Here is a 17,674-nt window from a genome sequence, read left to right on the forward strand (position 1 = left end):
GGATATTGCAATTCCATGTATACAGGAGGAGTAACTCTCTCTGCTCACGCATGTAAACGGGTTATCCCTAATGTTTCAGAAACCCGAATAGTGACCTTAACCCGACCATAACCCGAAATTTGGCTGCATGTAAACGTAGTCATGATTTGTAGAACATACACATCAATGTTTTATCCACATTAAATTACCTTATTTTCCACAGATAATGCAATCTTTGCTCCCTCTTACACAAAGCATCAGTATTTCGAGAAAAGGTCAATTTGTTATCTAAGACATACTTGTACTGTTCAACACTTTGAATACCCGCTCCATTAATACTTATTTGCTTATCTTGAATAGATTTCCTCCTCGAGCTAAAGTCAATAGTCATCTCCTTAGTTTTCAGAACATTAAGTTTTAAAAAAAGCATTCTGACACCAGACAATAAAATCATCAATCACAGGACCATGCATGGAATCCTCCTCACTCAATAGGCTAACAATTACAGAATCATCAGCAAATTTTATGATATGCCTATTACTAAAAATACTCTCACAATCATTTGTGTACAAGATAAATAATAAAGGAGAGAGGACACATCCTCGAGGTGACCCAGTAGATGATACCAGCCATTTAGAAAAATAGTAATTTACCTTAACTCTCTGTGTTCTCTGCACAAGGAAATCTAAAATCCATCCTACAAGATTAAAATCCAAACCAACTTCTTTAATGAGTTTCTCAACTAAAATATGTGGCTGTGAAAGCAGATGAAAAATCAATAAAAAGTAATTTAACCAATGTTTTCGTCTTATCTAAATGCTGAAGTATACTAAATGTAAGAGAGTTGCTACTGCAACCTCTACACCTCGTTTAGCCCTGTACGCAAAGTGAAGAGTCCTTTGCATAATTTCTCTCTTAACTAATTTTTCAAAACATTTTATAACTAAGGATGTGAGCGCCACAGGTCTAAAGTCATCTAACATCTGTACATTCTGCTTTTTTGACATTGGAATCACTAAAGACATGCTTCCACCTTGCAGGTACTTTTTGTAGTTGCAGGGACAGAGCAATATTTTCATAAAATATTGGTCCTAACTGCACAGCCCATTCCTTGAGTAAACAACCCTCTATATTATCAGGCCCAGGTGCCTTCCTGATTACACTGTTTAAAAACTGTTATCACATCCCCCACATCAAAAGGGACTCTCCGTTTATCCTACATTCATTTTTCAAATACTCAATTTCCTGTTTAAAATCATAAGTATCAAATCTCTAATAAAAATTATTAAAATCCTGTAACAAAACTGCATCTGATCTGAATCCGTTTAAACTTATTCTATTATTTATTTTCCTACTTTCCTGACCTGTGTAGGGATACTCCTATTCAGGGGCGTGGTACTGGGGGGATAAAGGGTACCGAGTACCCAGGGCCCGAGGCAGGGGGGGGGGGGGGGGGGCATTAGAAGTCGCAGGGCGGGGGCCCTTAGAAGTCGCCGAGCTCAAATCGCCGAGCTCAAATCAAAAGTCCGTCTCTAAGGACAATTCCCCATGGGATTAATTTAGTACCGACTAATCTGTTTTGTCCAGCAAACTGATCATCCGATCTTTATCACCCCATGAAAAATTATCCCTGTGATAGACTTTCAGGAGACGCTATTCCTCTGGCCACGAGGATTAATTTTCCTGTTCTATAACATTTAAGTATCAACAAATTTTAAAGCGTGTAGCTTGATTGCAACATTAAAGGGACTTTGAATTATGTGCAGTCAATCAAATGAATATAATGTATTTAATAAATGAAACTACGTATACAGGTGAACTAAAATTACACGGAATATATGTATACACGGATTAAAGCAACAAACAATGAAATAAAATGAAAGATAAAAGAATTAGAAAGTGGTCGACAGTATGGCAAAATCACAGAGACAGGAACCTTGAGATAGAGAGACACCAAGATATCGAGACAGGAACCTTGAGATAGAGAGACACCAAGATATCGAATCATAAACGCATTAAAGCTCGATAAAACGAATACTTGCATATGGTTCTCTTATGTTGCTGAACAAGGCTGCGTGAGTGAGTTCTTCTGGTGTGCGGAGGAGCGGCGGATTTAAAGCCTCTTGAAGTGAAGTTACTCAAAGAAAAATAATTCAGGCTAAGTTCACTAGTCTGTGGAAATGAACAAAGTAGAATGCAAAACGGGAAGTAAAAGAAAAACTAAACTAACGGACTGACGAGAAGATCTTGAAGAGCACTGAAGACAAGGAGGAACTGGCGTTCCATACTTTTGAGGAAACCGGAGTTCACACCTTTTTGGAGTGAACTGGCCAATAGTCATTCGGCAAACCGTGAGCGGGAAAGTCCCTTTGTCTTGTTGGGACGGCCTAATTTGCATGTTATATGGCAGTGTTAAAATATGTAGTTTCTAACCAGAAAGCTGGTGTGCATAGAATGTCATATTACTGTAATTTCCTGTATCTGGTTAATTCAGTGAGACTAAGAGGATTACAACGGTACCAAATAAAACATGAAAAAGAATGGAATTACAAAGATACAGCTTAATGCATAATTACAAGCACTTAAGAGTTCCACTGATACACTAGGAAATCGTAACTAGACTAATATGAACTGGGAAACATGCAAACATACAGGAATTTATCGTATTCTTTCCAGAATTAGTCTAATTATTTATTTCAATGAAGGAATGTCTTTTTGTGTGTGTGCGTTTTGGAGTGAGCTTTTCTTGGCCACCTGGCATTGCTCTGAGGAGATACTGATCTCTTTGAGGCCCAAACCCATGGCTGTGTGTAAACATTTGCATGCCATAAAGGTGTCAATGGCAATTTTAACGCAGACTCTGTGGTGCCAGAAGAGAGAGTTACGGATAAGAGTCAAAGCAGGGCTGGACTGGCCATCGGGCATACCGGGCATTTGCCCAGTGGGCCGACGTGCTTTGTGGGCCGATACATCTCATACTTCATTTATTTTATTTTTTTGTCTGAACGGCCCATAAAACTCGTACATCGGCGGCCCATTGCGTTTAGTTTTGTTTAATTGGCGGCTCTGGGATCTTTGTGCCGGTGTAATGCATTGGACAAAAAAGTCAGCGTAGGTTTTTCTTTTTCTCACAGACCGGTATATGATGAAACGTGTAAATCAGCAGCCCATTGGTTATTTTCTTGATTGACACTGGGCTGGTCCAATCACATCTTTAAACTCCTCCCCTTTTGAGTTCTGAGTGAGCGAGCAGTGTGTGTATCTGTCAAAATAGTAAGAGCGATGGAGAAGAAACGCAAGGAATGTGCAGTGAAATAGCGTGAAAAAATAAACTTCAAAGGCCCTTCAAGTGGCTGATGAGGATAGTGAGGAGGATAAGGAGAGAGATGAGTGAGTGTAGAGAACTGTGGTAAGCAGAACTAGGCTACTGTCACAACACTTAGGCTATGTAAGAACCCACTACCCAGTTACTCATTATTTACACATCTGCATATTTGACGATTACGCATTTTATTAGAATTGTAATGAGACGCGTTTGTAAACCATGTTTTTCTTCAAAATAAAAGCTCGATGCCGTTTCCGTCAAAATAAAAGATCATGTGCTTATCTCTGTATAGAAATTATTTCGAAACTAATTATGAAAGTTGCTTTTATTTTTCAGTGCTTTTGTTTTACAACATATGGCTATTACTGCCATGGGATTAATATTATAACTATTATAGTAGTGTAATGTAGACAGACACTATATCACAACTAAAAGAGTTTTGAGTTTTTCTTTGTTCAATTGCACACTGAATATGGGTTGGAGCTCTTTATTTTTAACTCTCAAAGTGCACCAGATTGATGAATTTAACATTAAAAAACACAAAATTTTCTTACGGGGGAGCATACCCCCGAACCCCCCTAGAGGGACAGAGGTGCACTTTTCACAGATTTGCCAAAATGCTGTGGAAAATACCGGTATTGCTATCCCAGCTTATAGCTTTCTTTAGGATTCATCACTGTGGAGTATAGTTCAAATTAGTATTATTTCATCGGTTAACTCTTACTCACTCCTATTCACTTATGGCATTAGTGGTTTTAATAGGAGTTGGTATACATATTCAAGGGCGTGCAAAGTTCGTTTATGTTATATAGTGGGCCAGGTTGGGCCAAAATGCCCGGGCCGATTTTTTGTCCCAGTCCAGCCCTGAGTCAAAGGGTTAAAAGCATTTTCACATGTAGAATTGAATGAGTCAAACTGACACAGTCCAGATACACTACACCTGTTATTAAATGCATCCCCTCCCAAACAGAATTTCATTTAAACATTGTAATTTTTAACTCGAAATCTTCCTTATAGACTGCTTTAGCCCTCTTGATTTCACACTTCATTTCTCTTAAAATGCTCTACTGTATTTCCCTCTTTAAAAGCACTATTTCTTTTTGGCAAAAGAATCTTGAGTGATTTTGTAACCCACGGTTTGCTGTTTGCAAATTTCCTAAACGAGTTCACAGGTATTAACATATCCTCACAAAACGTCACAAAACTACAAATTACATCTGTTACTAGATCAATGTCCGAACCAGAGTCCAAAAAAACAGTCCAATCTGTACATTCCAAACACCCTTTTAAACGTAACGTAGCATCTTCAAACCAATCTTTCATCTTCACGGACTTCATAGACTTTTCTGTAATTTCTCGAGTTATTTACTTTAAATCACCCAGTATTATACATATTTATCTTTACAGTAAATAACTGTTACAGTTAAATAACCATTGCATCATAGGAACTTTCTGTGACGTCAAACACCACATACAGAGACTTACTGTATTTTTTTTTATTTGCTGTAGCCTATACTTCTGTATTTGACATATATTTTTGCATTATTATATATATATATTAGGCAGAAGACTCAATAACATTGCAGTCCCACCTGACCAGGAAGGTCCTAATATCAGCGCACAGGTGGGTTAACTACTGTAGGAAGGAGAACGATCATCACACAGTGATTTCTTGCATGTGTCTTACTGTGTATTTGTCTCAAACAGGAACCCCTTCACTGCAGACAAGCTGAAATGGGCTAAATCATTGATTTCAGTCTTTCTCTCTATGGATCTCAGCATTTTTGGACAGAATTTAGGATATGTACGTATTAAAATTTTATCTGGCATAATTAAATTTAGTTCAGCTGAAATGTTTGAATATGCTATTGACAAAAAGCTGTTTACAAAATATATTCTTAAGTTATAATAAAAAATAATAATAAAAATGTAAAAAAAAAAAAAAAAAGGAGGTTAAAAATAATTTGACACTAATATGGAATGCTCTCTCTCCCTGTTTTATATAGTGTTGGAACCGGGATCTCATCTGAAGGACTGAGTACATTTGTGTTTGTGGACACGCATACAGACCAGGAAACATTCTGATGGTGTCAGTCAAGTTCTGAACAGGAGTTCAGAAGTTCATTTATTCACAAAGGTGGACAAAGAGATTGTGTTGGTTTTTTAAAGATTATTTTGATGATGACTTTTACTCCTATGCTGTGGAAAAGATGGAGTAGACAGTCAGACATTGATAATAATAATAAATGTTTCTTGAGCATCAAAGAGACTTCTTTCAAAAACATGAAGACACTTAAATGCTTCTTTTGGCCACCAGTGTACGTGAATCCAACAATTTTTTGGAATTAAAGTCCCACTCCGATCATATTTTGAGCTATTTTTAAACATTCCCAGTGGTCTTTAAATTATGATTATGCCATTTTTAGCCAAAATCACAAAACCTGTGCCGTTTTCTGGGACTTCGCTTCAGCAGAGCGCCAGTAGCTCATTAGCAATTCGCCTCTGCGTTGTGGGCGGAGCCGTTGGCACGGAGACGACCCTCCCCCTGCCCGTTGCTGAGAGCTCTGTCTCTCCCGCTAGCTTACACCCACAATACCGGTGGGGCAACAGTATTATATACACGTTAATTGTTATTATCCGAAGTTAATCAAAGTTATCACCGATCACCGATCATTATTTCACTCCAAGACGTCGCGTGTGGAGACGCCCAGTGGAGTTACTACGTCACAACTCCAGTCGATTTTAGCCGGCATTTTGGCGTCTGCTACTGATTCACAGCCATTTGAATGTAGAAATACTCAGAAATACAACTTTGAGCTGATTTTTCTCAAGGTATGTCCTCTAACATCAGAAAAATGCCACAAGAACATGTTAACACCTAGAAAAACATTATTTTCATCGGAGTGGGTCTTTAAGTGAAATTATTTTGAAGGGGGGTTATGTGTCATGTATTGTGAAAAGAACTGTGTTTTGTCCTGTGTTGGACATTTCCTTTTTGACTGCTTAAAAATGTATTTATATTCTGCAGTTTTATGAATGTAATGGTTGATATTTCATTATAATAATTGTATAAGCTAAACAACCAATGACTCTACATTCATTTTGTCAAATGCTAACGTTTTGTTTAGGATTTTATGTATGTTTTTTTAACAATGTGTGCAGTGAAGGACAGCACATAATGTGTTAATTTAACACGTTTACACATCTTTGTGCTAACCTTTCTGACATATTTACTTTGTTAAAATCATTAACACAATGAATGAGTTAAAACTAACACAAAAAACATTGTCCCTAACCACACCCATTAATGTGTAAAAATTTAACACATAATTTCCAGCATTGGCAGACTGTTTATTTTGTGATATATATGAAATGTTTTAAATAAAAAAAGGTATTTTGTAATAATTTTATTAATTGATTTGTATGTCAGTAGTACTTATGTAGAATAAAAATAAAATTAATTATATCAAAATTATGAAATTTAATAAAAAGTACAAATAAAAATAATTACAGTAGTGTACTAGCTTGGTTTTTACAGTAATGCACTGTATTACACAATTACAGTACCATGTAACTGGAATACGGTAATGGTACTGTAAACCTTAATTACAGTAAATTACTGGCAACAGTGTTGCCAGTAAGTTACTGTAAAAACCCTTGAAATGTCTAACAGGGTTGATTTACTGTGACTTTTCACGTTTCAGAACAGTTTTATATGTAGGGACAAGTAATACCATATTATGATCTGAAGTTCCCAAAGGTGGTTTACCAAATTACTTATAAGCTCCTTTAATCGATCCATAGCACAAATCCAGAATTGAATCCTTACAAGTTGAGCAAGTTACATACTGATTAAAGTGGCCCAATGATTATCCAATGTACAATTATTAAAATATCCCACAATAAAACAGGGTGTGTCAGGAGATGCAAATTGCAGTTCGTGAACAATGAGTTCATTCTCCCTTACCGGTTGGACGTAAACAACCCTGACAAACAGCTGAGGAAACTCCCGGGGCAAGTACTGAGGTCTTAATACAACAGACAGTAACTCGATGTCTTTCGTGCACATTCTCTCCTTAACTGACACAGATTTGCACCAGTTCTCTCTAATATACAAACATACCCCACCTCCTTGCACTTTACCGGTTACCGTCGCAACCCGGTCCATGGGAATGGGCACTCCAAAATCATCCAGTCGTAGCAAAGTCTCCGTGAATGCCATCATGCAAACGTTCCTGTAATCATGCTGGAATTTCAACATAGCTTGAAGCTCATCCGTCTTTTTCCGTAGAGACTGCACATTCGCCAACATAATTGTAGGAAGAGGAATTTTAGAAAGACTTATGATTTATCAGTCTCTGACGAACATCTCCTTTTAGTCCTCTGTTCCGAATTTTAAAAGTTGAATCCTTTTGGCCAGAGTGATTGTGTTTTTGCTTGAAAGGCGAAAAACTTCTCAAATCAGGATAACCACATTCCACAGGTTGCTTCACGCTGTTGGGCTTATGCCATTGTAAAAGAAACTCCTGGGAGCATTGAATTCTTGCAGACTCCTGAGGTGATTCGAACAAACACAGACTCAGGTGGATCAAAATCAATAAAACAATTACCCCCATTTTCTTCATTTAGCCTACTCCTTTAAGTACTTTAGGAAGGTATAGGACAAATATCCGCGTCCAACAGTGTTGAGGAAAAAATAAAAGTTATTTTAAAAGAAAAAAGGAAACAAACAATGCACACCGACACCTGTAGCTGCGAGTAGTCACGTGCGCATGCGACTGATTGGCCGTCACACCTTTGCAGTCTCAACCCGACCAGCCAATTCTCATATTGTGTGTCCTGCCCTACTGTTTGGCCTGTCACTACTCCATTACCTTCTTGTGCCTTGTTTACTGTCCTGTCAATAAATATTCTTTGCTCATATCTGCGTTTGGGCCCTCTCTCGTTCAGAATTTGACAATTGCTGGTTAAAACCAAATAACCAAATTGACATTTCAACTACTGACATACACACACCTAAAGGATTATTAGGAACACCACACTAATACTATGTTTGACCCCCTTTCGCCTTCAGAACTGCCTTAATTCTACGTGGCATTGATTCAACAAGGTGCTGAAAGCATTTAGAAATGTTGGCCCATATTGATAGGATAGCATCTTGCAGTTGATGGAGATTTGTGGAATGCACATCCAGGGCACGAAGCTCCCGTTCCACCACATCCCAAAGATGCTCTATTGGGTTGAGATCTGGTGACTATGGGGTCCATTTTAGTACAGTGAACTCATTGTCATGTTCAAGAAACCAATTTGAAATGATTCGAGCTTTGTGACATGATGCATTATCCTGCTGGAAGTAGCCATCAGAGGATGGGTACATGGTGGCCATAAAGGGATGGACATGGTCAGAAACAATGCTCAGGTAGGCCGTGGCATTTAAATGATGCCCAATTGGCACTAAGGGGCCTAAAGTGTGCCATGAAAACATCCCCCACACCATAACACCACCACCACTAGCCTTCACAGTGGTAACAAGGCATGATGGATCCATGTTCTCATTCTGTTTACGCCAAATTCTGACTCTACCATCTGAATGTCTCAACAGAAATCGAGACTCATCAGACCAGGCAACATTTTTCCAGTCTTCAACTGTCCAATTTTGGTGAGCTCTTGCAAATTGTAGCCTCTTTTTCCTATTTGTAGTGGAGATGAGTGGTACCCGGTGGGGTCTTCTGCTGTTGTAGCCCATCCGCCTCAAGGTTGTGCGTGTTGTGGCTTCACAAATGCTTTGCTGCATACCTCGGTTGTAACGAGTGGTTATTTCAGTCAAAGTTACTCTTCTATCAGCTTGAATCAGTCGGCCCATTCTCCTCTGACCTCTAGCATCAACAAGGCATTTTTGCCCACAGGACTGTCGCATACTGGATGTTTTTCCCTTTTCACACCATTCTTTGTAAACCCTAGAAATGGTTGTGTGTGAAAATCCCAGTAACTGAGCAGATTGTGAAATACTCAGATCGGCCCGTCTGGCACCAACAACCATGCCACGCTCAAAATTGCTTAAATCACCTTTCTTTCCCATTCTGACATTCCGTTTGGAGTTCAGGAGATTGTCTTGACCAGGACCACACCCCTAAATGCATTGAAGCAACTGCCATGTGATTGGTTGATTAGATAATTGCATTAATGAGAAATTGAACAGGTGATCCTAATAATCTTTTAGGTGAGTGTATACCTCTGTGCCATCTACATTGCCTCAGGAAAATCCCCTTAACATGATGAGGAATATCTGAACAACATCCACATAGAAATCAGCCATTTCCAGGCCGAGGGAAATGTGCTGCTGTGTGGAGACTTTAATGCAAGAACTGGATCTGAACCTGATAACATAGATGCAAAGGGCAATGAATAATGTCTTTGGCCAAAACCCTCACAAGAAAACTTCCACAGAGAAACAACTTGACCAAACTGTAAATAAAAACGATATAGTTATTGCACCTCTGCCTAACCTCAGGACTGTACATACTTAATGAGGATCAAAGGGACTCTTTAGGGAGGTTCACGTGCAATCTCAAATTTCCGGCCTGTTGATAATACCTAGAATAACAAAATCGACTGCTGGCGGAATATCCTTTTCCTATTTAGCACCTAAACTCTGGAACAGTCTTCCTAACATTGTCCGGGAAGCAGACACACTCTGTCAGTTTAGACTAAAAACACATCTCTTTAACCTGGCATACACATGGAAAATTATACATTCCTATTATTCTTTTTAGGCTTTTGTGAATTCCTTTCCTTCTTGTGTATAGCCTCATCATCAAAAATTCAATTCATCCAGGACATAGTCTTTTTGCACTCCTCCCATCAGGCAAAAGATATAGAACACTCAGGACCCGTACAAACAGACTTAAGAACAGCTTTTTCCCCAGAGCTGTAGCCTGTGCTTGTGATACTCGAATTACTCTTTACTCAGGAACTGACATCATAACCCTGTGTCCCCACTTATATGCCCGTACTACAACAGTCCCGTTACACATAGTTCCCATTATAGAACACCTACCCCTTTTAATAAAGGAAGGACAGTTTTCCAATTATAACATTGAATACCTCTTTGCAGAACCTTTAAACATTACAGGTTGCACAATCTGCAACACATTCCCGTGGGGAATCACGATTTTTTGGCCCCTTAGGAGCAGCTCTCCAGCCAAAGTAAGATTATCTCTCCCAGACCAGTATGGTCCCAGCTCTGGTGGAAGGACATGTTTCTCAGGCCACTCAGTCTCATAGTATTGGATTAGTTTAGCGCAGATAGGATCAGCCTTCTGGTTCTTGATTATTGGATTGTATTCATCCTCTTTTCTGTAGCTGGGAGGGCTTGAATTACAGAATCCACAAACACCTTAACGTCACTCTCATTCTCCTTCTCCACGAATGTGCGTTTCATTAGAGCTCTGGATAATGTGTCGGCGGTTATCATTTGCATACCAGGCACATGCACTATGTCAAAAGTGAACTTCATCAGCCTCAGACAAAACCGCAGTATTCGTGGAGGTAGTTCCAAAGCTCTAGTGCTTTGGTGCTTAGCAACGAGAGCAGTGGTTTGTGATCTGTCTCCACTCTCCAGTCTAAATTTCAGGCCCAGGAGGTATGACGACAGCCGTTCACACACCCAGGTGGCTGCTAAAGCCTCCTTTTCAATCTGGGCATAATGTTTTTCTGCTTCAGACAGGCTCCTAGAGATGAACACAACCAGCTTCCATGTTCCATCTGCCTGGTTTTGATTCAGAACGCCCCCCAAGCCAAAGGAACAGGCGTCAGCGGACACACGTCTCTGCTTTTGGGGAGTATGATGCCTACACACGCTGTGAACTCAGTTCTGATTTTAAATTCTTAAAAGCCTCCTTTTGTGGTGATCCCCAGCACCATCCATTTTTCTCACTGAGCAAATCTTTGAGTGGGTGGGTGTAGGATGCAAGGTGGGGTAAAAACTTACCCAGGTAATTAACCATTTCCATTACTCTCCTTACTCCATCCACTCCAGTTGGTTCAGGCATCTCCAAGATCACCCTGACTTTATCTGGATCTGGTGCCACACCATCTGCCCTGACTCGGTGCCCCAGAAAAATCATGTTGTCGGTTGCAAACACACACTTCTCGTTTAAAGTCAAGCCTTCGTCTCTCAGTCTCTTAAGGACCTGATGCAGTCTCATTATGTTGCTGCATGTCCTCACCATAGACTAATATGTCGTCAGCATGACACACAACTCCTTCACAATCTTCCAGCATTTGCGACATGCAACGCTGAAAGTGGGGCTGATGAGATCCCGAATGGTAGACGGTTGAACACATATCACCTGAATGGGTTGATAAATGTTGTCAAAAGTGAGCTTTCCTTTGACAACGGAATTTGCCAAATGCTGGAGGTAGCGTCCAGCTTTGTGAATATTTTGGCACCAGCAAGCATAGCAAGTGTCTGCTCTACAGCAGGGAGGATGTGACGTTCTCTCCGCACCCACCTATTTAGGTGCGTCAAATCCACACACAACCGTATCTTTCCTTGAGCACTACCATCATGCCCGCACACTATGGAGTGGGCTGAGTCACTTTAAAAATCACTCCCATATCCTCCATGCGTTTTAACTCTGCTTGCACCTTATCTCTCATCGGCAGTGGCACACGGCGTGGAGAAGATAGAGCATATGGGACAGCAGCTGGCGCCAACTCAATTTTATATGGCTCTTTTAAAGTAACACTATGCAGTTCTTCAACCTTCATAATATATTTCCAAGACCCTTGTGATGGTACATCGACTTACAATAGGTTAAATGACACGTCTGCTGTATCGCTTTTACTTGCACTATGTAACTTTGGGTTTCGGGTAGTAACCGGAGCACAAAAAGAACTACAAAATTCGACTGCTTTACGGCATACGTCATACTCTACCTTATCTGTGGCCATTGTTGATTCCAAAGCCGGTGCTGGATAAACAACGAGTGTGCGCGTGCGACAGTAGGCTGCGCTAGGCTAAATTATTTACGACAGCGGTAATGGACAATTCAGCTGCCAACCTGTAGGGCGACCGCAGAGGAAAAGGTCCTTGGTGTTGCTTTAATTTGCCTAAGCCAGAGAACACTGTGGAATATTCTGCTATAATGTCCTCCTGTTGCTCTTGTACAGTGTGGAGATGCTGTATTAGTGTGAGGGCTTCAATTGCAGGGAGCCCCAATAAGGGCTTGGACAGTCCAGCAACTAAATAAATGTCCTGTTCTGTAGTTTTATTTTTGATACTTAGTCGCCCTTTAAACCGTCCCTTCACATCCAGCCTTTGATTGCCTGGTCTGAACAGCACTTTTCCCCTGCTGCAACACCCCATATTTCTCAATGGAGAAACTGCTGCTTGGAATTGCTGTGACAGCAGCCCCTGTGTCCAATTTGAAAACTGTGTTTTCCCCATTCAGCACAATCAGTTCATTCCATCAATCAGTTCCTTGTTTATACACCTCTCCAAGAAAAGCAAAAATCACCATCCTCATAACTCTCTGACTGCCCCTCTGTTATGTTATGGACCCATCCAGCCGACCTACATTTTTTTTGCAAAATGCCCCTTTCCGGTGACATCTCCTGCAGTCAGCATCTCTAGCTGGGCAGTCTTTCCAGGGGTGATTCTTAATTCTAATTAAAATGTAATGAATTACCTTTATTTTAGGTGGCTTTTGTGAATTCCTTTCCTTCTTGTGTATAGCCTCAACGTGTCCTATCGGCTGCTCTACTCCTTGCAGTATTGGCTGTTGTTTTGTCACGGCCGCGCTTTGTCTCACTCTCGTTATTGCTTTCTCTAGCGTCAAATCAGCATCCAACTGCAAAGTTTCAGACAACTTGGCATAGCGTATGCGCGTATGCTGAGCTGTAATAAATGACTCAACGCTCTCTCCCGGCTCTTGATTCCGCTTGTTGAATCGCGCTCGTTCAAAGATAACATTCCTCTTGCTTGTTAAAAGCCTCCGTAACGGCAGCATATGATTTCTTCTGAGCATCAGTCAATGGTAACACATACAGTATATCTTTGGCATCATCTCCTGCCGCATACATGAAAGTGTTCACCTGATATTCCTCTGTCTGTTTATCCAAACCAGATGCAATTCTGTAGCGCTCAACGCTTCATCCATCTTGGCCATTCACTTGTATTGGTAAAGTTGAACTTGCCGGGCAGAGGTAGCTGTGACGGTGCTGATCCACTTGTCCGACACGACTGTCGCGTGGTGTCGCGACGCCTCCCTACATTTGTACGTTGATGGGCGTTCCTCTGTTTTGCCGCTATGGGCGTGGTTTTGGCCGAGCGGGAAATGTTGCCTATTAGAACAGAGGACCTGCGAGAGACTTCCCTCCGTCTCCATATGCTCTACTTCTATTGGATAGACGCGTCGTGTTCAACGGACTTAATTTGCATAAAGATGGGCATCGCCCAGCTTTTTGACGCGCAACAATTTTCAAAATGAAGTGCCGCCTTCCCGGAATGCTTTGCGGGCGCGACGAAGTCACGTGACGTCACCCATAGGAATAAAGCGGAGCGCGGCGCGACAAGTGTCGCACGGACAAGTGGATCAGCACCGACTGGCTAACATCGGTGGGGCTGGCGCGCTTCTCTCTCCATCTTCCCCTTATTTCACCGGTATACTCCCTTTTATGGGTTATTTTAGTCCACCCCACTGTTGTATATTCATTATAAAGTGTCAATAACAGTTTTATTTTATTCCCTTTTAACACCATGCCAGCTAGCTTCTGTGGCTATATTCATGGTGTGAGACCCAGGTTTAGTTAATCAAAAATAAAAAAATATTTCTTTTTCTAAAAACCTTAAAACTAAATTTGGATTTACTTGGTTAAAACCTTAAACCGAATAAAACAAGTACCTCAAAGGGGTAGAAGTATTACCATCCAATAAGTATAATGAACAGTGAATTCTGGCAAGAGCACTTTGGGGAATTTTCTCTTGATAGTAAAATGTATGCGAGTCTTGAGTGTCTCGGAGGTTTATGATTTTATTAATATACATGACTTTACCAAGTTTAGAAATCACACTTTTAAATTTATGCAACTTCATATATACAGTGGGAAGCCTGGTTCCTCAAAGAATACTTTTTTTTGTTAACATTAAAATAATAAATAGCTTGATTTAATTGCATTTAATATAATGCTTGTTTTCGTTTCATTTTAAATCATTTTAAGTCATCTAAAGCCCCAGGGTTGAGAACAACCACATTAAACATTACAAGTTGTCACATTTACAATTGCAATTTAAATGGGCTGGTTGAAATAATAAAGACAAGTTTTTATGTCCTTGAATTTAAGAATTATGTAATGAAATGATTTTACACATTGGAGGTGACATCAGCCACATAAGTCACATTCAGCAAAAAAAAAAAAAAAAACAGTTTGGGGATGGTTTATACAGAGCCCTTAAAGGGACCTTTGCTTAAATAAAAAAATTAAGACTATTGCGTGCGCACACGATACGTTTCTCGTGCGCATGCATTACAATTTCCGGTTTGCGTACAATTTGCGTCACTCTCATTACTATGAGGAAAACAAGAGCATTTGAGAAACGTATCGCGTGCGCACGAGAAACTATCGCGTGCGCACGCGATAGTCTTTATTTTTTTGCAAAGGCCCCTTTAGGGCAGGGGTGTCCAAACTCGGTCCTGGAGGGCCACTGTCCTCCAGAGTTTAGCTCCAACCCCAATTAAACACACCTGAAACAGCTAATCAAGGTCTTAATTACCTGTTGAAGGTCATTAGGCATGCTAAAAACTTACAAGCAGGTGTGTTGAGGCAAGTTGGAACTAAACTCTGCAGGACAGTGGCCCTCCAGGACCGAGTTTGGACACCCCTGCTTTAGGGGCTCCGTAGGTTTGGAACAACATGAAAGTGAGTAAATTACATAATTTTAATTTTTGGGTGAACTATCCCTTTAATGAAATCTGAATTAAATATAATTTTACCAAACACACTTTGGAAAAGAACAATACTTTTAATTCATTTATTTATTTACAAAGAATACAAAAAATGAAAAGTGAATCAAATCTGCTGCAGCATCATGTTCATATTTCGCTCTATATGGTGAAAAAAGTAATAATTCAGTAAAATTCATAAAATACAGAAACACTTAAATGTTAACATATTGAGTTTATTATTTATACACCGTAGAATATTTACCCAACCCAATTCCACCATAAGTCTAAAATTAAAGTAATTTGTGAAAGGTAAAATTTTAGCAACAATCTGTGAAATTATAGGGCTAAAAAAACTAACCACTGTATCTTCATTTCCGATGTGACTTCTTAGATGTTGCTGTCTCTCGACCTTGTTTTAAACCCTGTGTAAGAGACAGAAGAGTTTGAGAGAGATTTTTCTGATAATAAAAAGAAAACAACCAGGTACACAAAAAGATGTTTGTGAACAGCAAGAATAATAACTGTACCAAATAGTATCCCGTGTGATAGCCGCTCATGTACCAGGAAATAAGCATACTGCCCAAAGCCTCGTCATCCTCTAGAGAGTCTGGACTCATTGGTGGAGGCGGTGGGATCATCTGGACCAACAATTAAAAATAAATAAATAAAAAAGTTAATTTGCCCCATGAAAAGCTGTCAATGTTTTTACTAGATCACTTTTCATGAAAGAAAAAGTTAATAGATCTGAAAGGTCTCCAGCTGCTTCTTACCGGGGGACCGGGTGGAATCATGGGAGGCCATCCAGGGAAGAAATGTCCAGGACCTTCTGATCGTCTGCCATCCGTCTAGAGAGAGAACCAAGTCTTAAGGCCAATAGGCTATATGCACGCATAAGTTCCGCATTTGAAGCAAGGCTGCTATAATAATACAATTTATAATGAAACAGGCCCATATGATTTACTTTAATTCTGTGAAAATTAATAATTTTTATACAATCATTATTTATATGATAATACAATATAACGCAGTCTGATTAAACACACAAGCCTTCATTTTGCATGAAGGAAGATCTTTGACCATAGTTGTAAGTGTTTTTTTTATATGATTTATTTTTTACTCCAGATTATCATTGGCTGATTCTCCCTACCACACCAGAAATAGACACACAATATCACACATTGGCATTTCTTTAAATGATTAGTTCAATTTTAAAAAACTTTTGCTGATAATTTACTCACCCCCATGTCATCCAAGATGTCCATATCTTTCTTTCTTCAGTCGAAATTTTTTTTTAAGGTTTTTGATGAAAATATTCCAGGATTTTTCTCCATATAATGGACTCTAATGGGCCCCAAACGGTTCAAGGTCCAAATGACAGTTTCAGTGCAGCTTCAAAGGGCTTTAAACGATACCAGACGATGAATAAGGGTCTTATCTAGCGAAACGATCTGTCATTTCAAAAACAAATAAAAAAATTCACGTTTTATAAGCACAAATGCTTGCCTTGCTCTGTTCTGTGATGACTCTGTTCTGTGAGACCTTTTCAACGTAATTGCGTACTACGTGACGTCACGAACGCGCATCACAGAACAGAGCAAGGCGAGCATTTGTGCTTATAAAACTAACTTTTTTATTTATTTTTGAAATGACAGATCGTTTCACTAGATAAGACCCTTATTAATCGTCTGGTATCGTTTAAAGCCCTTTGTTTGAAGCTGCACTAAAACTGTCATTTGGACCTTGAACCGTTTGGGGCCCATTGAAGTCCATTATATGGAGAAAAATCCTGGAATGTTTTCATCAAAAACCTTAATTTCTTCTCGACTGAAGAAAGAAAGACATGGACATCTTGGATGACATGGGGGTGAGTAAATTATCAGCAAAAGTTTTTTTTAAGGTGAACTAATCCTTTAACCCTTTCACACGTATGTTTAAAATATTCTAACTGACCCCCCAGCGTGAGTTTTTCAAGGCGACCGTTATTTAGAACTTGTCACTTTAATGTTTCCATGGTGACGCGTCATTGCTTGTCACGTGACACAGTGCAACCACAACACAGCGCTGAATGAGTGATGATCTCCTTTTATGTCATTTTTCCTTTTTTATTAAAAATATTCACAAATGTATTAGCTACAGCATGAAACACTGATATTCCTATTGTCAAATATGTGCAAGTGGATGGGTTTTGTAGCCTGGTTCTACCCGGTTCATTTCATTTGTACAGAGAGTCTGGCACCGCTCCATTGACAATCGTTAACTTCCTTGTAGGCGGGTACTCTATTGAAGTCTAAAACTATTGGATCTGCCCAGAGTCACTCTGGATCTGCCACCAATCGCTAACGTTTGCTCGTGATGTATGTCGAACCCAGTGGGGAGGAGGGCCACAACATCATGGCCAAAACAAAACTAAGCAAAGATTGTT

General features: G+C 39.8%; 1 protein-coding gene across 2 annotated transcripts in view; it reads right to left on the minus strand.

The window, feature by feature from the left end:
- smn1 (survival of motor neuron 1, telomeric) overlaps positions 1-17,674 on the minus strand; it is a 43,806-nt gene that overhangs the window by 19,969 nt on the left and 6,163 nt on the right. The window contains exons 6-9 of one of the 2 annotated variants that reach the window (XM_056270000.1): positions 16,023-16,097; positions 15,780-15,890; positions 15,611-15,674; positions 15,325-15,411 (exon numbers count right to left, since the gene is read on the minus strand). In XM_056270000.1, the coding sequence (XP_056125975.1) occupies positions 15,621-15,674; positions 15,780-15,890; positions 16,023-16,097 (240 nt within the window). In that variant the 3' untranslated portion in view covers positions 15,325-15,411; positions 15,611-15,620. Of the gene's footprint in view, positions 1-15,324; positions 15,412-15,610; positions 15,675-15,779; positions 15,891-16,022; positions 16,098-17,674 lie in introns of those variants that run through there. The other variant, XM_056270001.1, reaches the window with a different exon arrangement.

Source organism: Rhinichthys klamathensis, unplaced genomic scaffold, assembly GCF_029890125.1.
Source record: "Rhinichthys klamathensis goyatoka isolate OS25496 unplaced genomic scaffold, OSU_Roscu_1.1 h1tg000296l_1, whole genome shotgun sequence".
In the NCBI taxonomy this organism is placed as follows: domain Eukaryota; kingdom Metazoa; phylum Chordata; class Actinopteri; order Cypriniformes; family Leuciscidae; genus Rhinichthys; species Rhinichthys klamathensis.